Source organism: Euprymna scolopes, chromosome 13 (assembly GCF_053919585.1).
Source record: "Euprymna scolopes isolate OS-2025 chromosome 13, ASM5391958v1, whole genome shotgun sequence".
NCBI classification, from domain to species: domain Eukaryota; kingdom Metazoa; phylum Mollusca; class Cephalopoda; order Sepiida; family Sepiolidae; genus Euprymna; species Euprymna scolopes.
The window spans coordinates 104,103,596-104,128,302 of NC_136494.1; the positions used below are offsets into that span (position 1 = coordinate 104,103,596).

At 33.8% G+C, this 24,707-nt stretch overlaps 1 protein-coding gene across 1 annotated transcript in view; it reads right to left on the minus strand.

Moving 5' to 3' along the window:
- The window catches only part of LOC145292131 (integrator complex subunit 10-like), a 60,047-nt gene that overhangs the window by 21,707 nt on the left and 13,633 nt on the right, over nt 1-24,707 (minus strand). Inside the window, exons 3-10 of the mRNA XM_080138237.1 lie at nt 24,256-24,359; nt 19,243-19,382; nt 13,887-13,968; nt 10,020-10,175; nt 8,493-8,664; nt 4,728-4,885; nt 3,116-3,188; nt 523-677 (exon numbers count right to left, since the gene is read on the minus strand). Coding sequence (XP_079994363.1) covers nt 523-677; nt 3,116-3,188; nt 4,728-4,885; nt 8,493-8,664; nt 10,020-10,175; nt 13,887-13,968; nt 19,243-19,382; nt 24,256-24,359 — 1,040 coding nt within the window. The remainder of the gene's footprint in view (nt 1-522; nt 678-3,115; nt 3,189-4,727; nt 4,886-8,492; nt 8,665-10,019; nt 10,176-13,886; nt 13,969-19,242; nt 19,383-24,255; nt 24,360-24,707) is intronic.

Consider the following 24,707-nt stretch of genomic DNA (forward strand, 5'->3'; position numbering starts at 1 on the left):
TCCCAGCTTGCGGGCTTTGAGGAGTGTGGAGCCACCCCTTAAATTGCCATTGCTCCCAGGTTCGCTCTAACCTGGAGTGGTAGTACCTGTTAGGGTCCCAACTATGGGTTAAATAGAAACTGACTTGAAAAAAAAACAAAATATATATATATTCTATTAAAAACTTTTTCACTGGATTCGGCATTAAATGACCTGAAAAGGGTTGATATGCCGTAAAACAAAAACAACCAACCAACCAACCTGAAAGTAACATTTCTATAGGTTTATAGTTAAAAAGAAATTATATTCCAAAATTGAAAGCTATGAAAAATCTGCAGATATTATGCCAAATAAATAATTTTAGAAATTTACACAGCATTTTGTAGCCTGCTTGTCTTAACTAAATAAAGAACATATATACATATCAAATATATTTAGTGCATACATAGATATTATATGTAAACTAGTGGACCTACATGGTATAGCCTGGGTATTAAATATATAAGGTGCAAATGCACCATGACTCATCTTTGTTGTACTTACCTCTTTGTAACACATCATCTGAATGTAATAACTCGTAACACTTGAGGGCCGTTGTGAAATTGCTGATGATTGATTGTGAATCTTCAATTTGTGAATTAGCTGTGATGAGAGGACAAGATGGCTGCATATCTGGACGTAACTTCTTTGACTTGGAACTAAATTAGAAACAAAACAATTAGAAATTAATGAAATGATCAAAAGATGCCATATACAGCTCCATTCACATATATTAAGATAAACAAAGAGAGAAAAAAAATAGTATAACTAAATACAACAAAATTAAAACATTTTAGGAACTACAGCAATGCGTTTCTCATTTTGCTTTCTGTTCTTTTAAGTGCAATTGTTTGTATCTATCTTGCACTTGGTTCACCAGTATATTCACCAGATAGTTTTTGAGATTTTTTTCATGAGTCTGGTTGCTCCTATAATAATTGGAATGATAGAAATCTTCCTAAGATTCCAGTTTCTTTTCAAGTTATACATATGACCTTGGTATTTCATTATCTTCTTCCTTTCAGCTCTGTTTAAGCCAACATCATCAGGAACACTAACTTCTACTAGGGTCTTGTATGAATTGACATGGTTGTAGTGGTAATGGAGTCAGTTGAATTTTTTAGGTCAGGAAGTTGGTATCTCCAGACAGCCTGATATGGTAACAGCAGAACAATGCTATACTACAGATTCATGTAAAATTTTGACTTATCATCATCTGTTGACATTGGGGAATACATATAAGACAAATTTCCATTGGTTGAGTTGAGGTTAAGCAATAGACACAGAGAATAGAAAAGAACTATGAGAAAATGAATTTATAAAAAAAAACTTAAAAGAAAAGGATGATAAAAAGTAACTTAGTTTTGAGCTGAGCAATATTGCCAAAAGTTGAGATGGGAGATTTTCAACATTAGTTTTTGGCATTTTTGTAGATACAGCAGACAATTTCAAGTTTACAGTTTTTTTTTTGTTTTTTTTTTTACATAAACGTCACCACTTATCAAGGCCGATAGGCCACTCAAGGATAAGGGTTAAAGAGTGTAGAGTTTGTTGTATTCTTTTGATTGAGACATTGTCAACTATTCATGAGCACATGTCAAGTGACCAATCAGACGCCATCTTGTATGGTCATAGGAGTGAAAACAATTATAAAAATTAGAAACCAAATGCAGTTTCACAATTTGTCTCTAATAAATTGAAATATTATTAATCTGGTTTTAAATTAACTTCTTTAATTGTTCTAACACAAGATTAAATGTTTGTTTTGCTTTTTAATTTATGTGTTATCATCTACGGCCACTAAGGTGATAATAAAACTAAATCATTATTACTTGTTTCAGTGCTTGTCCAAAGTTCTCCCTATATTAAAAAAACAAAAAAATAAAGAAAAATCTGTATGATGTACATACCCATGGCAGAAAAAAAATATCATATTCCAAGAATCACATAAATTAATCAAGTAGTTTTATTTTTAAATAAGAAAGTTAAATTTCATGTCTAACCAAAGAATGACCGTCTCGGAATGACATTTTTAAAACATGCTGAAAGAACAAAGGAGAGAACTCCAAATAATTCCAATTTGCAAGATTTTAGAAAACTATTCTTAACATGGGGAGTGAAGGGGAACATTGGAAAAACTCAAATTTACTTAAAAATGATTTTCTTCATAGAAATAAAATTCCTATATCTATTTATGTGATTTTTGGAATATAACATTTTCTTTCTGTCACAGATACATACATCATACAGATTTTTTTTTTTGTTTTTTAATATAGCGGAAATTCTAGACAAACACCTTTTTTATGGAAATCGCTCCATACAAGGTATGAAGCCACTTTATAAAAGGAGCTAAAAATAATGTTAAAGTCAAAAACTAGCCAACAATTTGTGTTAGATGGAATAGATTTTGATCCAGAAAACAGTAATTTTTCCCACTTTGTCAGAAAAGTCGTTCATGGATTGAGAGAACTACATAACAAAATATAAGAAGCAAGAGCTATGAGGTTGCCAAAAGTAAACCCTAACACGACTTTCTACTCTCCAGTTATTCAGATGTTACAGAAATTATTATTCATTCTAGACAAACACATTTTTTATGGAAATCGCTCCATACAAGGTATGAAACCACTTCATAAAAGGAGCTAAAAATAATGTTAAAGTCAAAAACTAGCCAACAATTTGTGTTAGATGGAATAGATTTTGATCCAGAAAACAGTAATTTTTCCCACTTTGTCAGAAAAGTTGTTCATGGATTGAGAGAACTACATAAAAAAATATAAGAAGCAAGAGCTATGAGGTTGCCAAAAGTAAACCCTAACACGACTTTCTACTCTCCAGTTATTCAGATGTTACAGAAATTATTATTCATTTTGGCCTATTTAGTTTTTAAACTGTGATCTTTAATATCCTGCAGCCACTACTCCATCATTTAGTCATTAATTTTAATAGATTGTATAGGATTTTTAAAAATGACTTTCAAATATTGATTTAATTGAATTAGCAATATATATAAACAAAGGGTTTCAAATAATTTTGCAATGAATATTAAAGAAATGACAAGATTATTTGAAGATCAATAAAACATTTTTCAACTTACTCTGAATTTGATCGATCTGTTTTGAAGCCTTCAATAAGAATTAAAGGTGCTTGAAGACCAGATGTGGATGAACCTAAAAATAAAGAACATATTTTTTCTTTTTAATGTTTTTGAAGCGTTCATTTGAAATTATCTATAACAATAGACAGTTTATTGTACAATTTTGCATATTATGTAAAGATATTAAAATATTATGTAACAATGTGTAAAATATTGTGTAATGATATTTAAAATATTATGTACCGATGTGTGGCATATCATGTAATGATATGTAAGATTTGTCACGCTGTGAAAGACATTGGGCAACATTGTATAAGATATGTAATGACGTGTAAAATATTATGTGACGATGTGTAGAATATTATGTAACGATGCATAGTATATTATGTAACAATGTGCAATATATTTTGTGCCAATATGTAAGCTATTGTGTAACGATGTGCAATATATTGGGTAACAACGTATAAGATATTATATAATGTGTAAAATATTATGTAACAATATGGAATACCTTGTGTGCTGATATGGAAAAGTATATGCGAAATATTATGTAACAATATGTAAACTATCATGTAACGCTATGTAAAATGTTATGTAAGTATACGTAAAATGTTATGTAAGAATATGTAAAATGTTATGTAAGTATATGTAAACTATTATGATATTCAAAATACCCAAATGTTGACAGTTCAAAATGTAAATTTTGCCCGTTTTTGTTTACTTTAGTGAAATATTACATTCACTTTTTCAAGGCATATTGCCACTTTGATGTAGGGGGCTACTATCAGGGACCGAAGTTCCAGGGGTACTATGTAAGGAGTTTAGCAGCAAGATGTCTGTTCACATTACACTTGAACTTCTGCATGTCAGTACAGTTGGGGAAGCAGGAAACCGGACGAGAATTCCAAAGTCCTGCTGTTCTGAGGAAGAAGCTATTAGAGTAAAAGGCTTTCTTACATCTAGGGATCTCAACTGTGTAGGGGTGGGACTTTGCTGCTTGTCAGATTTGTTGGGGTCATTTTGGTCAAGGGGGTAAAAGTGCTTGTAGTTCGTCAGAGCATCCACCATAAAAATACTTGTAAAACAGGCAGAGGGATGCAACATTTCGTCGGTGGGACAGGGGCTGAATTTTAGATGACAATTCAGGACCTATTAGGTTGGTGACTCTCTTTTGGACCCTGTCCAAGAGTGAGAGACTAGTAGCAGATGCACCAGCCATTAGATTTTTAAAGAAAAATATAGCATAACAGAGTTCCATTTAAAATTCAGTGCAGATTCACAAGTTCTACAAGATATATCTGAAGATGATCCGAGGTTACATAGGCTAAAACATTGTGAAAATAACACTCAAGATGAGAACAGTAGTCCAAATAATACAAATTATTAATTCTCATCTGTAAAAATTCAAAATCCAGTCAGATCTATTGCAGTCATCTACACATTAATTTTGTTAAGGAACATATAAACCCACAATTTGTCTTGTATATGGATAAAATAGCAACTTGTATTCAGTTAACAGTAGACTATGAACTGTCTAAACAGACAAAACAAATTAAACCTGATTTTAGATCTGAAAGATAAAGCAAGTACAAAAAATAAAATTAATGTTTACCGATTGCAAAAATGGCTGAATCAATGCAGCTGATATATGAATAGAGGCAGTCAAGAAAGATGACTGTTGTCATGTACAACATTTGATGATAATTCGATTCCAGGCTTGTTTGACTCGCTCGTTGGTACATGACCAAAATTTGTTGCCACTGATATTCTCTGGAAAAGAAAGAAAAAACTATATATATTTTGAAGTTTGGTTACAAATGTACAAACACAGAATCTCTATTATAATCATAATTTTTTTTTTCCACTTTGTAAATTAGTATTTCTGGTTTCAATTGGATACATAGCTTTTAGAGGCCTGTGGCACCCTGATAGATCCAATGTTATAGAAGGTTGCCAACAAGATTTTCATATATGTACTATGAAGCGAAATGTTGATCTTTAAAGTAAAATTTTACAAGGGAATTTTGTTCTGAATATTTTTGTTAACACCAGAGATGAGAAGTTGGCTCATCAAAATCTGATTTCAATTCTTTTTTCTTTTTTTTAAAATAACTGAAAAAAAAAAAAAAAATGCCACATCTGACTTACTAAACACTTTAACAAATATCTGACTCCCAATAAAATCCAACCACATCTGCAAAATTTGATATTGACTCCAACTCATCACTTCTGGTTAAAATATAAATTTGATTAAAGATTTTTAGTGCATCTTGTATAGTTTCTGACATTTAACCGGACATACAGACACAACAATAGATTCATAAATTTTAATATATATATATATATATATATATATATATATATATATATATATATATATACAGTAGCATCCAAAACAAATTCAAATGTTAGTATGTTACTATGGATGATAACGACTACCAGTTGTAAAAATTTCACAGTTGTTATTTCTAATATTAGGTTTTAAAATTTTGTCCCTTAGTTTTGAACGCTACTGTATATATATTGCTCGATATGAAAAAGCTTAGTCAAAGAAAGCAAAAATATGTCAATTTCACAGTATAGATTTCTTTAATTAGATTTTCCCTGTAGGTATATGGCAATAATCATGTTGACATATTGGTTCCTGTCAGCTAATTGAAGTTAAGCTGGTACTTATGCAGAATATGGACCATGCTGAAATAATAACATTGTTATTTAGTAACCCATTCTTAACATGGAGAGAAGAGAGCATTTTGTAACTATTTTGTACTTTCACCTAATAATTTAATAAAGAAAATATTGTGTAAAAATTGAATTTCACATGAAAACCCTATCTAAAAATAGCATGGTCCGTATTCTGCATAAGTACCATTAAGCCATATTGAGCCTCGTCACTACTTAGATAGGTGAGCATATGGGAATACCAGTTGTTGTAAATGAATATTTTACGCAGATGTATGAATGGGAACTACAACCAGTGACAAACTAAGGTTTTGTCATAGGGATGGCTCAGGTCATCCGTTCCACTTAAAGTAATAAAACTGTTGTATATTGGTTTATATTGGAGGAGATATATTAAAACGTGTCATGTGTTATCTAGTGGATGCAAGATATTGTTCTTTTAACAGACAGATAATAAACGTATAAATCGTATGTATGTTGTTAGCCAGGGGACATGATATTGGCATGTAAACCGAGTCATGTTGTATCAGACTTATCACACGGGATATTTTTACAGTTCATATGTAAGAAGAAGAATATATGCTTCATACCTTTTTCTAGAAGAGTTCTTTTAACTTCCTGCTGCTCCGTGACGAACCATGAAGTGATCAGCACCAACCAATTGAGACATTTGTTCTTATTTGTGAAACCATTAAAAAAACTCTTTATTTTTATAATATAAATTTATTACAGTTGTCTCAAATGGTTTTCACAGGATCTGCAGTTTGTCTACATTTCTATTCTAACAGCTCACTCTCTAGCTGTCTGTCCACCCCTGTCTAGACGTCTGTACGCTCTGGTGATCAATCCTCAACTCTCTGAATCTCTCCAAAACTAACTACATCACGTGTTCTCTTACGTCACCTAATTATGTGTTTCAGACCAACCTAATGTTTCCATCTAGTTATTTGTTTATCCAAATCCAAAAGAATGTTTACATCTATTTTCTATTTTCGCATTCCTTTTGCGATTTACACGTCAATCATTTCTTCTTCAATTTAATTGTTTATTCTTCTAATCATAATAACTGATCCAGCAAGCATCCATCGCTCAAATCAATTAATAAGAATACAATAACAATAATAATAATGTTTTGACCATTGCTCCCGCTTGCCACAGTTAACAGATACTACGCTATGATCACAGCCTAAAGGGTCATAACATTACAAAACTGGGTATAAACACCAAACTGAGAAATGGACTAATATTTTTTAGAGAAGCCTTGCCATTTAGATTATTTTCAGTTTATATCAACTCCTTGATACCTGGGTATGTCAATTACCATTTTTATTTAGCTTCTACCACTTCATAGCTCGTGTGAAGAAAAATATTTGTGGAATAAAAATATGCTAACATTTGAATGAGAGAGTAAGTAACTATTAAGATTATATATATATATATTTACATATTGTTTTCATTAAATAAAAAAAAAATTTTAAGAAAAGATTCATTTTGAACTAATGAATATCCTTTATGGGTACTTATGCACTTATTGTACCATACTAAATATTAATATTATTTAGAAAGCCATTCTTAACATGGAGAGAGGGGAGGCTGTACTTTCACCTAACAATTTAATAAAAAAAGAAAAACTTGAATTAACTTGAAAATACTATTTATAAAAATTAGCGCAGTACAGTAAGTGCATAAGCTCTCTTTTAGGTCTACTTTTTTTGCTGATTATAAAAAAATGGTCATTTAGTTTAATAAAACATATTTATGCAATGTGTTTTTATATTATTATTTTATTTTTTACATTTATAAAACACATATCTAATTCAAGAAATCCTTTCAACTTATATGAGATTTGACATTGAGTCCTAACATTGTAAAAACTACTGCCTTAATAATGTGTACTCGGGACAAGATCAAAGTGTAGTATCTGTTCTTCAGATGCTGCACTTCAATTTCTTGTTCTCTGTCAGTGGAAGAGAAGTCCTTCACGACTGAGATAATTTTTATTTTTGTTCCTTTTCTCCACGTTAAAAAACGACCCTGGTGTCTAACTCTGTCCTGTGGGGAGGCATTGTAAATAGGAACAATGTGTAATCTGCCTATTCCTTTTTGTCAACCAACTATGTTCCTATTTGTGTATAAACAATAAACTCCAAACTACCTTAACTCTTTTAATAGTATATAGATCTTTTCGACAGTTATTTTTATCTTTGTTGTTCTTATTTACTTGTCTCCTCATGAGGACAAAGTTATCCTCCATAGTCAGTTTTAACTGTGAAGAAAATACAGCTCCTCAAAAAAGGGTCACTCTGGATTGGAACAAAAATTTAAAATTGCCCTAATCTAGAAGGATTTCTCCTTCACTGATTGAGGACAGAATAGACTAAGTATAGCATCAGAACAGATACTACACTTTGCTTCTAGGCAAAAGGCCAAGGAAATTAAAGTTTGACAATTGTGATATCTGGTCTTCTTCAGATATCTTTTGTCATAATCAGCACTTTTCTGAAAAATTTAAACTGAAGAGTCCTTGCTTGTTTCTTTTTTAAATTTAACAAAGCAATTTGTAATAAAAAGCAACTTGTGCTTATTTATGCAACAATATAGGAATTACAATTTGATTATTAAGTTAAAATTACATCAAAATAAATCAAACGATAACAACAACTAACAAAATATTTTAAAAACTGAAATGACTGACCGTGGTTTTGTGAAGAAGTCTGAATCAATGTCCCATTTTAATAAAGTTGAAATGTGTTGAATGAGTTTGAAAAGGCCGCCCCATGGATCAGAAACTTGACTCTCTTTTTCTTGTAAACCAGCAATCGATGGATATTTTTTAATCATTACTTTCTTCGTAGGTGACATCATATCTACCAAAATACAATCATAGAAAATGTATGATGATAATTTTTATTATTTGGATTATTTGTATTAAAAAATAACACGAGTGTTATTTTTACAACATTTCAGTCGATGTAATCTCTGACCTCCTTTAGGTGTATCTTGTCAAACTCAGGAATCTGAACAGAATCCCAAATGAAACCCTTTATTTAATCCACAAGGATAGCATGCTTTCATTCTTTCAGCTATGATTGGGTAAAAATTCTAATTCGCAATTATATTTTGAGTGTCACCCACACTGAGGATTTAGTCTACCACCTCCAGAAGAGTGTAATTTACAAATGAATTTTACCAAGTACTTTATCCACTATGTTACATGTTCTTGTAAAAGGGTTCCATTCAAAATTCCATGCAAATTCCCAATTTTGGCAAAAAGATTCATGAGTTTTACAAGGCACACCTGAAGAAAGTCAAAGGTTATATTGACCAAAATGTTGGAAACAGTAGTCCAAATAATATTAAAAAAATAAATAAATATATCTTTATATAATAGAAGGTGACCTCCCAAAAATTCAGTTCATAGAATTATCAACAAAATTCACAAATATTTTTGCAATCCAACAATTTGCGACATAAATAAACTTCATCTATACCTAACTTGCCCACCAAGTTTAAGTCTCAAATGTCCAACAGTTTTATCATTCAATTATAAGCACACCTGTATACAATGTTCAAAATTGTCAATAACTGATACACTCCTCTCTTGGCATTGCCTCTCTTCAGTTCAGGAATAGTCCGGGAATTATTTTGTTAGATATTTTCTTTGAGATAACCACACAAATAAAAAAGGGGGAGGGGCTTATTTAGGATCATATCTCTTACCTGATTTTGTTGTTTTATGGCATATCAACCCTTTTCAGATTATTTAATGTCAAATTCAATAATTTGGGGAAAAGATTTTATCCTTCAAGTATTTTATATCTTCAAATATTTGTTTTGTAGAGGAAAATTGTTTTTTTTTCTTGCTTTTGACTTTGAAGGAGTTTTGCAAAGGGAAAAGAAAAAATAATAATATCAATGTTTGGTGCATTTGAATCAGGAAGCTGATATCTTTAGAAACTTTATCTGATAGCACCAGAATTTGTCTTACTGATGAGACTATTACCAAAGTGTCTCTACATATCATTGAATGGTGATAAAATAAAGACTTTCATAAGTGAAATTTCGTGGACAAGACAGGCATAGATTAAAGTTTATTTCTACCAAATATGGTTGAATTGCAGAGAGAATTGTGAATTTTATTAACGATTCTATGAATAGCAGTGGCTGGAGGGAGCACCTTATACATTGTGTTGATAGGAAATTACAACTGTTTTTGCCCTACCTCCTCCAGAAGTCGGAGTTGTTGATTCAGTTTGACTCGGTGGTTGCGTGACATATGTTATACTGAATTCAATCGCCTTTTGAAGCCAACAGTAAAGGTCAGGAGGTGGAATGGTTACACGACATTTCTGCAATACGAGCGGGAGTACATCACACACTGAAAAAAAAATAAAAAATAAAACCAAACATTATTTCAAGGGCTTAAAAATCAGAGTAACTTGTTTTGACCACACTTGTAAGCTTTTCAATAACTATTATGGTTTTATATAAGCTGCTTATTATCAGCATACTTATTATTATTGCTCTATATTGAGGAGCTTGGAGAGAAATAAGGCCCAATACCGTTCTCCCCTGGTCTAGAGGGGGGGGGGTGACAGTTTGAATACATGGCAGTTTGATATCACGATTCACAAAGATGTCTTTCCTGGCCAGGGTTTAATAAAGAACTCAGCTGTGAATTTTTGTTTGTGTGGTATTTTACAACAACACTGTCCTATGTCACATGATGTCAATCAAAGAGATTTTTCAGCTCCAAATCTATATAATTATAAAACTCTGTGGACCTTGCATCTTGTCTTCGGCAATACGGTGATTTCATCTTTTAAAAAAAATGAGATGACAGATGAATTTATATATATACAAAAAAAACAGGGCTTCTTCAGTCTTTAACAGACTATGGATACCCACGAAGGGGTACCTGCGCATGAAATTTTTGTAGCAGGAGGTGCACAATCTCCAACCATACATCTCTTTAGTCGACATTGTTAAATACCAGTAGCAAGTGAAGTGTATGTACAGGACGACTGGAAACAAATGCCAAGATAAGCGGAGAGAACATACAGCGCCTATAATTCTCAAATGGTCACCAATCTGGTACTAACCAAACTCAACATTGCTTAACTTTGGTGATCTGACGATCCGAGAACTGATGTGTCAACATGATTATGCCCTATATATATATATATATATATATATATATATATGATGAAAATAATGGAAATAGTATTCCGACAAAATAGAGAAAATAAAAAAGGAACAAACCGTATTATGTGTTCACCAACGTTTCGTCTTTATTTCGAGACTTCCTCTGGGTGAATTTTTATATATATACACAAATATACATATATAAATATGCCTCCTTGATGATCGGGCTATTCCATCTTTTAAAACAGGGATGATAGGTGAATTTGTATATGTGTTTGGCCATTCTGCAAAGGCTAAGGAATGAGGGAAGAGAGTTGTACGCTTTGGTTTCAATTCTAGCTGATAGCACCCAAGTCATATATTTTTTTAGTTTTGATCTCACTTCTATATATTAATCGATAGAGAATTGTCTCTATACTAATAAATACGTAATCTGCATAAATTAAAATATCATATTTAAGTATATCTTACGACCGGGCAATGTCAGCTGGCCTGCTAGTATAATATATTTTTTGCTTTTCATTTTGCATTTCTTTGAATTTATTAAATGAACTGAACTCAATTTTTTATTATTCAAAGTTTCCTGTGTCACTAAATATTCAATTTATATTTTTATTCAGTAAAATTATTATAATAAATTAAATAAATTATCAATTTTATTTTCAAAAACATAGTTAAATAAAACTATTTTAATTTCTTTATATCAAAGAACAAAACCGTAATATCAGAGATTAATTTGTCTACTTTAAAAACAATGTCCACTATAAAAACGATTTTATTTGTAATGTAAGGTGTACCGCCCATGCCTTCCTCATTCTGCAAACAATCAGCCAAGAATTTTCTCCATCTTTCTTTCTCTTACTTGTTTTCTCTCTCCAAAAGAGAAGAAATGCTGAGTCACCTAGCAACAGACAAAGGCACGTGCTGCAGCAAACAAAATTTAATTGGTTGATTTAAAAAAGATGAGGAAGAAATGTTTGTAGCAGGAAAACACGATTATGAAGGAAAAAAGTTTTAAAGAAATTACTTCACATGTGTCTAGCACCTACATTAGATGCATGAAACCCTGCATTTCATTCAGCTAGACAATAGTGAGAATCAACAGCATATCAACCTGCATGCTGTACATCTAAGTCAAACACATGAAGATGATGGAAAAGGAGTGACCTTTATTTCCGAGTTTCCTGCATTATGCTGAAGCCAAAGCTGATATTATGAGATATGTTTTGTTTTAGTCTAGACTATAATAAAGGATTAAGAAATCATCATAATTGTTTGAATTACAAGGAACTGTATTTAAAACTAAGTTGGAACTCATGCCCAGGGTGTAAAATATTTTCTAAAAAACTATAATGGATCGATAACAGAATTGAAATTTCGCAAAGAGAAAGGACCAAGATAGACAATTAAATGGAAAAAGAAAACAAATATATATAAGAAAAAAGAGAGAGACAGACAGACAGAAGTGGGGGGGGACATAACACAAAAATGGAGAAAAGGAAAAGCCAAAAGAATACACAAACAATAATATTTCTGAGTACACGAACCATAATATTCCCAGGTTCAACAGATTCCCAAGTTCGACAAGATACACCTCCGTTAATTCAGAAAATTTTATGACATGATTATTTCATTTTTTTATATTTGTTTCTTCACACAGCTAAGAAACATTCTTTTTCTTACAGCCTTATCCGCAACCCCCATTTTCTATTGTTGAATAAATGTTCAGAATTTTGTGATACCATTCATGTCCGAAATTTTTTTTGCTGTTGCTTCGTTCTCCTCATAGTGTTCTGTTCACCTCTTTCCCCCGGTCCATTGAGTTTGTTTTGTGGAAATTCCTTAAAATTGAATCCTTTATAATAATAAAAGTCCCTTATTTTTTAGTAATTGATTGATAACTACCATGAGAGGGTTGAATATTTCCACATACTACCCACTCAAAAGAAGAGCCAACCCAGAAAAAAAGCAAATCCTCACATTCCATGAATGATGGCACTGACAAAGAGGAAAGAATTGCCATTTTCAAACTGTCAATCTATCCATATATTAATCCATATCCACAAATAGTTTTTTGCCTTAACAAATTAGTAAATACAAAAAAAAAAAGAAAAACATGAGTTATTTGTAAAATCAGTTGATGTGGTACCCAGGCAGTTTAAGAAGCTGGTTGCGGATGCTATAGGACATATTGAATTCTAAATAAAATCCTATGCTATACTCCTTATAATCATTTATGGGTTTGTATTACTGTACACATAGATTTGAAAACATTGTCAAAAAACAAATATATAACAAATAAATATTATCAAAGGCAAGATAAGTTACTTTTCTACCTAACTGGATACTTTTTTAGTGTTTTTATCTAATGTTTATTCAACTCAAAAAACATCCAGTGTTTATGGATGTACTGGAAAATTCAAAACGGCGCCCGACTCTCTCTTGAACACAGTAAGTTTAGGAAATTGAGTTAAAAATAAAAAATACTATACAAAATACTGTTAGAAACTTGCTTAATATGTTACAGTGACATGGGCTGACATATTCGGTGAGTTTCTAACAGTATTTAATATAGTTTTTTATTTTTAACTCATTTTCCCAAATTTACCATGTTCAAGAGAGTCGGATGCCATTTTAGATTTTCCAATGCATCGGTAAACACTATGTTTTTCGAGCTGAATAAACATGTTACATTAAATAAAAACGCTAAAAAAACATCTAGTTAAGTAGAAAAATTACTTATCTTGCCTTTGATAACATTTATTTGTTATATATTTGTTTTTTGACAACTTTTTTGAGTCTATGTGTATAGTAATACAAACCCACATTTTTTATATTTCAGTAACAAATTATGAACATTTAATAATAGGGAGTTACTTATTACATACTCCAGAGAATAAATACTCATCAAACAAAGAAAAAAAAGGAGTAAAAAATAACTCACCCAGTAGTTTCCGATAGCAATTAACTGGTGAATATACTGTTTTGATACCTTCTGAGAGAATCAAGGTTTCTATCAACTTTAGCTGAAATAGAAAAAAAAAATCAAGAGAAACAAAAAAACCTAAAGTAACAAAAAGTCTTGAAATAATTCAAATTAACTATATGACTCATCGGGTCAATTCTATTTTATCAACAATAGCTAAATTTCAATCTTAAATATTCCATCTCCCATTATACATATTTCCTACATGCCCATCCAATCTACCCCAGTAATAACACTATATTCCATTACTAATTATCCTACAACTCATTTAACCATTCACCACCACTCTCCTATCTCAACTTTTTCTCTTCATACTTATCTCCTACTCTAAAACACATACGGTTCCATCCCTCCTTCTATAGAGATCATCTCACTGCTTCCTGTTCAATTCCATGTCTTCATCTCAGCCTCGCAAATTCTTCTCTCTCCTGTTCATGTCTATTTTGAAAACTTACCCCACTGCCAACTGTTGTATATATAAATACTTTATGTTATCCTTCTTGAAAAAGCTTTAATAAAGTTTTAGGTGAAATATCAATTCATACATGCCTCTGTATTGACTTCTGTGAGTTACATTTGGATTGTTTTTGCTTTTATTATTTGTTTCCTTTTTATGTCACCTATACATTGTACACTTGTATATATGTTTAATGTCCTAAACTAACTGTGAAAGTAAATATGTTGTCTACTGAAGGTTGGGTATTTTAGCTAGTATAAAACAATTCTTATATTCTGTTCAAATCTCCTTAGATGCATTTAAGGATGGGTGAGGCAAAGAGTTGTCTGGCAAGGTCAGAAGTTACAAAACGTGTGAACAAAAAACAGGAAGTGAACTGCTTTCTCACAGAAGAGACGTTACAAACCTATCTGTTTAATCATTATTTTCATGGCAAGTGATCGTCTTAGCTCTAATCTATGGTCCCCTTTCACCAAACTTTCATGAGAAACACCTGTCTAGTTGAAAACACTATCAATAATTTACCCCACTTTTTATCTGTGCCTAAACCTAAATGTAGATTCCATGAATAAACCTTCTTTCTTAGAACTGCACGCCTGTGGAACTCTCTTCTGTTTGCCTGCTTTCCAGCTGACTACAATATGGCTGTCTTCAAGTTCAATGTGAACAAGTTCTTGATGAGTCGTTCCCCTTAAGTAATTCAATTTACCAATTTTACACTTCTAATGATTACTATGATATTGTCCTTTTCATCAATGTACACTCTTTAACTCTTATCCTCGTGGCCTCTGGGCCTTGATAAGTGGTGACTCTTTTGTAAAAAAAAAAAAAAAAAAAAAAAAAAAGAGTGATGTCATCATAAAAAATTAAAAAAAGATTTTGTAAAATTTTGTTAAAGGATCGGGGGTGAGTCAAATCAGACGCAGAAATATGAGATCTTAAATAGGAGTAGTTAAAACAAACTGAGGTTGTTTCCCTTCCTCTCTTCCGAACCGTGTCAAATTCGGATATGAGAACCCGAATAAAAGAACAAAATGTTAACTTGAAAATCATCTCAGAATTCATTTTACTAATTTAAATTAACGATGATTGGTTTTCTTTGGTTCAGCACAAACCTTTCATTTCCTTACTATTACAGTGTTAATAAATTCCATAAGATAAAGTCCTTGTCATTTCTTCAGAGTCAAATTTCAATAGTCCACAAGCCCACAACACTCACAACACACCCACTAGATGATCGATTGATCATAATGAGGACATGGAACAGATACATAGATTCATAAAAACAAAATCAAGAATTTCAAGATAAATTCAGAAATCTAATCTTGAGTATCATTTTCACAATGTTTCGGTCGATTTAACCTCCGACCTTCTTCAGGTGTATCTTGTCGAACTCAGGAATGTTTCTATTAAATTTGGGAATTTAGACGGAATTTCTGAATTTGGGCAACCGAAAACTACAATTGCAAATTATTTAGGATGTCTATCCAGTCATGGCTGATGGAACAAGAGCATGCTACCTCCGTGAAGTAAATAAAAGGTGCATTCGAAATTCCGTCCAAATTCCTGAGTTTGGCAAAAACATTCCTGAGTTTGACAAGATACACCTGAAGAAGGTCGGAGGTTACATCAACCAAAAATGTTGTAAAAATGACACTCAAGATGAGAACAGTAGCCTGAGGAATCAAAAAAAAAAATACGAATAACCAATCCTCATCTCAAAAATTCAAAAACATCAGAAATCTAAGCTTAAATTTTTACAATATCCTTATTTTATTTAGATCTATATAGTTTTAATTTATTTATCTCTTTGCCAGGAGATTAGATACAAGGTCAAGTTTGGATTTGATGAAAGTGTTTCTGTGGAACATACTGGGTTAGAACTTGGCACACCCAGGTTTTCAGTTTGTATCTTTAACCCCCATCATTCATTTATGCATATGTTTGAGAAAGCCATAGTTGATTCTGCTTTATATACATCTCGCCAGCTAAGACAGAATCAATGACTCGTATGGATTACTGGATTTATGGATTTACTTTAATATATAGATATTAGTTTTGGAACGATTAATCGGAATCAGAAAAAGTGTGCCAATCTTCCAATGCACAAAACCGATTCTTAATTGTTTTTCGTTTCTTTGTTTAAAACTTAATTTTCAATTACTGGTACGAATGATAAAATAATAAAAATCTATTGCTTTTAAACTACGAGTTAAAACTAAACTCCATAGATGAACCTCCACAAGTCTATTGCAAAAATGTATACAAATATTACATGAGTTTTTGCAGTAATCTAAAAATAAAAACATGAAAAATAACTCTATAGTTAAAAATTTAAAGATTTTTTTATAAATCTGAATTGGTACTGGTATCGGAATCAGGAATTTAGAATGGAATCAGTAATTGTATTGGAATTGGAAAAATATTTGAATCATCCCATCACCAACAGATATAGAATTAGTTATTTTTCATAGAAAACTTATTGTAATTGTTTTACACACATGTAAATATGACAGCAAAAACTAAAGCGCCTTGATACAGTTTTGCTAGAAATATTTATATGAAAGAATAGAAAAATGCAACATTTTAATGGAATACAGAGCATCTAACAACTGTGAATTTCATTCAACATCAAAACAGAAAAGTAGAATAAAATTCAGTACAAAATACAATATTATACGAACCATAACACAATTTATTTTTTAGATAAGATATGAACAGTTTGTACACCATAGTATTTGAATATCCCTGCTTATCAAAACATACATTATGCGCCATAGGGCAGATCGATCAACAATTGAAAGAGGACGACCCAGACAATGGTAGATGACCAGACTTCCTCCTAAGCAAGCCTTTGATCATGTATGGTGGAAGGAGAAATCCAGTACAACTCCTCGCTTTGCAAGGAGAAAATGATGATATTCAGAGCTCTCTCTTTCAATTCATTTTGTTCTATTTTAAAAATGTGAAAAAAACATAATGGCAGAGGATTATTAATCTAAAAAAAATTATGAAATACGAGACAGGAAGTTGTCAGCAGAGTCAAGAGATTACAAAGTTGAGTAGTGATGAACGCCATTTCCTTCACAGACGTCAACCAACAGTCCAATGAAGTCAAGGAGAAGCTTTCTCAACCATTCCAGCTTCTACCAACATCTTGGAAAAAGACCAGATTCTAGCTGTGGATCAGAGAACTAAAAACTGACTCCCCTTCTTATTGGAATCCCCTCTTTGGAAAACCTTCCCACTGGTTCAGATTGAGTGCAATAAAAGACACTCAACCACCTGAGAATAAAAATGGAGTGATCAAACGTTGTTGTGGTTAGATGGGACTACAAAACTGACTCAACTATCTGAAAATGTGGAAGGGAGTGCCATTGAATGAAGTACTTGTCTGTCCTCTACTCTCCAACTAGTCTTGCTTGAAAGATCTTCTAAACTTAAACGGTAATACAAAGGATCGTGTAAAGAAATGGGAAGCAGTCATGATGCGATCACATACTTCAAAGAAGAATTAAAATGTCTGATTATTATGAGTATAATACAGGGTGGAACGATAAAATTGTCACCCTAGAAAAGATGACATGATTCCATTTTCGTTTGATAAAAACCGGTTTTCTTTTTTTTATTTGCAGACCATGTACTAGTTGGCGAGTTGTGTACAAATCCCAAGAGCAACAGGAGCCTTCTATCATGTCTGAAAGTGACACAATGTTCAACGAGCGAGATCAGAGATGCACCGCTGTACAACTCATGCTCTCTACTGATCCAAATTATGAAAACAGGACTATTGCCAGCATCCTCAAAATGCAAATCCGGATGGTTTAACGCTTGAGGACACAGTTTAACAAAGTTTTCGGCCACGGTTATGGTCTCTGGTATGGTTTCAAGTGAAGGCCACATCATGCCACCTCACATCTTCAAAGTCAGCTTGAAATTGATTGAGATTGTCGGACTGACTTCCTCATCTTGGTTGTTATTGTCACAACGTTTCGGCCGTTTTGCCCTCCGGCCTTCATCAGGTGTTTTGTATCGAACTGGGGAACCGTTTGTTAGGAGTCTCGAACCCAACCCTTTATTATTATTACAGGACTCCAGTTAGGCTTTGGGACATAGTTGCTGATTCTCTGTTTTGAATGTTACTTTTTCACTGCCTTCATTCAGGATTGAATTCAGCACCTTTGGGTAACTGTAAACTTTGATACGTCTAGGACCACTCGGCCATATGTCACTAGGACATTGTGACAATAACAACCAAGATGAGGAAGTCAGTCCGACAATCTCAATCAATGAAAACACCTCATCTCAAAAATACAGACAATTACTATCAGCTTGAAAGTCAACACCAAAGCGTAGCTGATGTGCTGAAAAGTGTGGCAATACCCTGGTGCAATGAGGTGGCTGCTGGCAGAGCCTGGGTATGGCAGCAGGACTCAGTGCTGGTCCACAAGTCCAAAGAGACATAGGCTTGGTTTCAGAAGGAGTGCTATGACTTTGTACCCTTCTCTCACTGCGCCCCTTCCTCCCCTGACCTGAATCTACTGGATTACTTCATTTGGTCATACGTTGAGAACATCACCAACATGACCTCCCACAACACCAAAGCCAACCTGATTGTTGCCATCTGCCGAATATTCGCCAAACTCCCATTAGCGCTTGTAGAAAAGGCATGCTCCTAGTTCCGGACCTGTATTGAGGCGGTGATCGAGGCTGAAGGCGGCTACATTGAATAGATGTCAGCTCTACTACATAATTAAGTTACCTTTATTGATTTTTTTCAATAGAAGTTTTAAAATAAAGCTGTTTTCTTTAAGGCAACAAATTTATCGTTCCATCCTGTATAAAGTTTACACTTACCCCTTGCTCTGTAACTAAATTTGGAAATTTTCTCATTGCCAACAGCAAAAGTCGACACTGCTCTAAGATATCACTAATCTTATTAGCCATACACAACAGCATTCGACATTGGATATTGGTCGGCACAGAAGCAAAAATGTCTGCAAAAAGAAAATCAACAAATCATTGAAATAATTTTTTTTTAATTAAAAACTTTTTTCATGATTTTTTTAATACAAATAAAAATCTTATATTAATAGAAAACACAGGGAAATTTTCTTCTTTTAGTCTTATCCAACTCCCCCACCCCCCCCCACCCCCAATAAGGCATATTGCTATTTGGATGCTACAATTTGGGACTATGTTTACAGGGGTACTATGTAGAGAGCTGAGCAGCTAGATATCTGTTTGCATTACATTTAAATTTCGGCATGTTATTACAGTCAAGGAAGCAGGAAAAAGGGAGGGAATTCCAAACTCTAGCAATTCAAAGGAAGAAACTATTAGAGTAAAAGGCTTTCCAGCATTTAGGGACTGCTACAATGAATGGGTAGATTCTGTAGCCTGTCAGGTTAGTCATAGATATTCATGTTGAGAGAGCACAAGTGCAACAGGTTTGTTAGAGCACATTCCATTAAAGTATCTCTAAAACAGGCACGGGTATGCAATATTTTAGTGATGGGACAGAAGTGGAGCTTGGTTGACACTGTGGGACCCATTGGGTTAAAGACTATTTTTGGTAGATGCACCAGCCCAGATGTAGCAACAATACTCCATGCATGGGTGAATTGTGGATTTGAAGAAATACAGGTTACTGGTGTGAGTAATTTTCTAGCATGGTAGAAGGAGCCCACCTTCCTTACAACAGCCTTCAATGTATTTGTTCCAATTCATGCTTCCTGTAAATATCAAGCAGAAGAGTTTGAATAAAGAGTTTTGTTAGTCATGGCAATCAATGGTTGAAAAGATTTCTTATAATCATCACAGGGAAGAAACTTAGTCTTAGCAGCATTAAGCGTTACCATCCATTTGCGTTTATTCCGCTACATACTGAAGGTCATTTTCTAAGTTTTCAACCATTGCCTGGGATATGTATACATTCATTTTACCCTTGTGTGCATTATAGAGCATGGTGTCGTCAGCAAATATACCCATCTCAGGCAAATTTTATAAGGAAGGTCGTTTATGAATATCAGGAATAATAAAGGTCCAAGGATCAACCCTTGAGACAACCCCACATTTATATCAGGTTGTTCAGACATACAGCCATCGAAAATGACCCAAATTTAAACATTGCGTTTCTTGAATTAAGAATTACTATTTATATAATATGCAGGTTCTGGGCCATTTTCTTTATCTTGGTTGCTACGTTTCAGCCAATGTTCTTTTTTCTTTTTTTTTTTTCAAAGGCCCAGAGACCACTCGAGGATAAGGGTTAAGAGTGTACAGTAGTCAACTGAACAATATAGTAATCGTTAGTAATGGAAATTTGGTAAATTTGTTAACTTAAGTGGAACGGCTCATCAAGAACTTGTTTACATTGGACTTGAAGACAACCATATTGTAGTCAGCCGGAAAGCATGAAAACGGAAGACAATTCCACAGGTGTGCAGTTCTAAGAAAGGAGCTTTGTTTATGGAATCTACGTTTAGGTTTAGGCACAGATAAAGAATGGTGAAAATTATTGAGTGTTTTCAGCTAGACGAGTGTTTCTTGTGAAAGTTTGGCGAGGGGGGACGATAGATTGAAGGTCAGTCGAGCACTTGCCATGAAAATAACGATAAAGCAGAGACAAACTCGCAACATCTCTTCTGTGAGATAGAGGTTGCAGGGAAGAGAAAAGAACATCTCCTACGAGGCTACGAAGTCTATTTTTAACTCTATCAAGGCAGAACAAGTCCTTTCTAGCAGCTCCTGCCCAGATGTGACAACAGTACTCCATCCTTGGACGTACCTGGCTCTTATATAAATAGAGAATTACATCAGCAGTGAGATATCTACTGGATCGATAGAAGGATCCCACCATTTTTCCAGCGGCCTTGGTAACAGATTTGATGTACCTGTTCTATTTAAGATCAGGAGTAAAGGTCAAGCCCAGAAGCTTGTCAAAACATGAGACCTCCCCAAGATGAGAGCCATTCATTTCAATTGATGCCAAATGGGGATCAGAACGTTGATGATGTAAAGATAGAAGCTTGGTTTAAGATGCATTAAAAGTAACCAGCCACTTCTTTCCCCCATTGTACCACATGCTCAAGATCAGGGGAGAGAGAATCAGAGAGAACTTGGTCGTTTACGGTCTTAGATGTGCTACCATAAATGGTAGTGTCATCAGCATAAATGTCTACAAATGATGTAAGGATGTGATTTGGAAGATCATTAATGTAGATCAGGAAGAGAGTTGGGCCCAGGATGGACCCCTGAGGGACTCTAGCATTAATACTGTGAGCTTTTGATTTTTGCCCATCAACTACTACTCTTATGAACCTATCAGAGAGAAATGATTTCATAATTGAGAAAACATTTCCAGCTATTCCATAGCCGGAGATCTTCTGAAGTAAACCTTTATGCCATACCTATCAAAGGCCTTTGATATGTCAAGAGCAATTGCCCTAGAAAGGTTGCCTCTGTCGAGAGATTTGCTAATCCTATGAGATATAACTGTAAGCACATCTGCTGTAGATCTAGCAGAACAGAAACCATATTGTGTGTCACTAAGAAGGTTATTTTTGCTGAGATGGTTGATTACTTCTCTATTTAACACAGACTCCAGCAACTTACTCATGACGCACAAGAGACTTATTGGTCTGTACTGAGAGGGGGACGAGCGATCACCTAAATTCTTAAATACAGGGCATACTGATGAGATTTTCCAGGGTGATGGGAAGCAATTCTCCTTAAGACAATGTTTAAACAGTTTTGGTAGGGTGGGCACTAGTTCTGGTTGAAGTTTTTTGAGTACTATAAATGGAATACCGTCAGGGCCGGTTGCTTTACTGAAATCAAGGTTTTTGATTAGCTTGGCAATGTCACGTACAGATATTTGTATATCACATAGCGTGTTTTCTGATACAGGAGGAAATATTGGGGGTTGGCGGCCTTGGTCGCAAAGGGTAGAATTAGCTGAAAAGTTCTTGGCAAAGAGTTTGGCTTTGTTTGATGCTGACGAAATTACCTCAGGTCCATTGATGATAGTTGGGATAGAGCACACGCTTCTTTTCAGGATCCTGTTTGCTATTTGCCAAAACTGGTGGGAACCAAGCCACTGCTCAGCTATTCTGAACTTGACGGACTGAGCATACAACTCTCTTGCATTCTTTATTACTTTCTTACAATGGTTGCTGGCAGTCCTGAAAGCGGCTTTAGTCTCCATACATCTATTACGTTGGAAGCTGTGGAAAAAGTGATTTCTGTGTGCAATGGCAGCAGCACATTCTGCAGAGAACCATGACTGGCTGTTAGCTTTTTGCTGGAAATTTTTTGAGGGTATGAAACGATCTATACCTACAATTAACCATTCCGTCAGGTCTGATACTATAGAGGACACATCCTTTTTAAACATGGAACGCAGAGGTAAATCTGATATAAATGTACGGAAGCTATCCCAGTCAGCCATAGTGTATCGATATACTGTATGATGGAGAGGTATGTTTGAGGACTTATTACATTTCATTGTTATCTTAATTGATACAACAGAGTGGTCGGAAGATCCAAGACAAGACAGAACGGAAATTGAACATAGTTCAGGGCAAGTTGTGAGAGAAATCATGACAGAACCTCCCCTTTTGTTTGAGTGGGTCAACCATTCCACATTGTGAACATTGGTCTCCACATAGGTGAATGTTAGCTAAAGGATAAACAGATAGGACGTGGTCAATTTTCTCAGACATGCTTTTAAAGATAGTAACTCCGCTGTTGTGGGGGCAATAGAGAGTAAATATAAATGCAGTAGTGTGAGCAAGTGCAACCTGGAAGCATATATAGGGTAAGTTAGGATCTTACCTGGAGATGTCCCTACCACATGGAAAGCCATCTTTAATATAGGTACATATTCCATGCCCATGGCAATCTTGGGGGTCAGATTTGGAAGTTAACTTAGAGCATCCTTTAATTACAATCTAGGGAAATATTCTGTCCGATGTCTTCCCTGCTTTTTGTGGTACAATTAGCATTTGAAGCAGACATGTTGATTTCCTTCTCCCAAAAACCAGATTGGGAAGCTGCCCAAGTTGGAAATTCATTAATGTCAATATTAAAAATTTTTTAAGAAAGCCAAAACAATATTAGTTTTTTTTCTTTTCTTTAAAAGAAATGTTTATTTAACTTCAAAGATATGTAGTAAGCTTCTGCCATAATTTGGGCTTTTTCAAGTGATTTCTTTTTATTAATAATTTTTTCTTTTTTTTCATTAATGTCAATTGATGAACAGTTTTGCAAGATCCTGGCCAGGCAGGTATAACATCATAAAACATGTATTATCTCTTCTTGATTAAATTTTCTTGCAGGTTCATGCACGTGCATTCTTGTTTCAAGATGGTACTCTGAAATAATACTGGGACTGCAATCTTGCATAGATATCTGTCAATCGATGTAAGTTCCAGATAACCGTAAAAATGAGGTGATGTCAAGAGAGTACAAGGAGGAAGAGAACCAGAATAATAAAAGAAGGTAGACAAACTTAAAAGAAGCTCAAAAGGAGATTAGAAAGTGGATCTTCAGTTTATTTTCAGCAGCCTCGTAACTCTTGCTTCGCTTACTTTAGTTCTCACATTCCATGAGCAATGTTTCTGACACAGGATGAAGAATTGCTGTTTTTTGGGTTGGAATGTATCCATCTAACATTTATCATTGGCTAGTTTTGACCTGGAGTGGCATTATTTCAGCTCCTTACATCAAGTGGCTTCATGATCTGCCTGGAGCGATTTTCAAAAGAAGACATTTTCAACTGAAAGGTTAGCGTTTACATTTTCCCTCGTTTTAATTGCTTAGCAAATGTGACAAACAATCTAAATAGTGAATTTCATAAAACAATACCTGTTAGTAACTGAGATTTGGTATCCTGAGAGTCAGATTGCATGGCTTCCAACATCGACTGGAGTTCCGTCCATAATTTAGGTTCATGTGGAAAATTCTGGAACCTGAAAGAACAACAAAGGTTAAATAAGTTTACCAAAATGAAAAAAATGGGAATAAACTGTTACTTTTTTTTTTCCAAGTTTTTTTTTTTTTATTTGCTTTTTTAAATAAGATAATTACCACACAACATAATGATTTGGATTTTTTTTTGTTTGATACATTTTTTTTTGTCTTATATCACCTTTATCATTTTTTAATTAAAGACAGGGAGGTGGCAGTAGCTAAGTGGTGAACAACACAGGCTGACAATTTGGGTGTATCAAGTTCAAATCCAGTTCATTCCACAGAAACACTAACTTAGGATGTTAGCAACTTTCAAGTGGTCCCTTTCATAAATACTCAATGTCTTT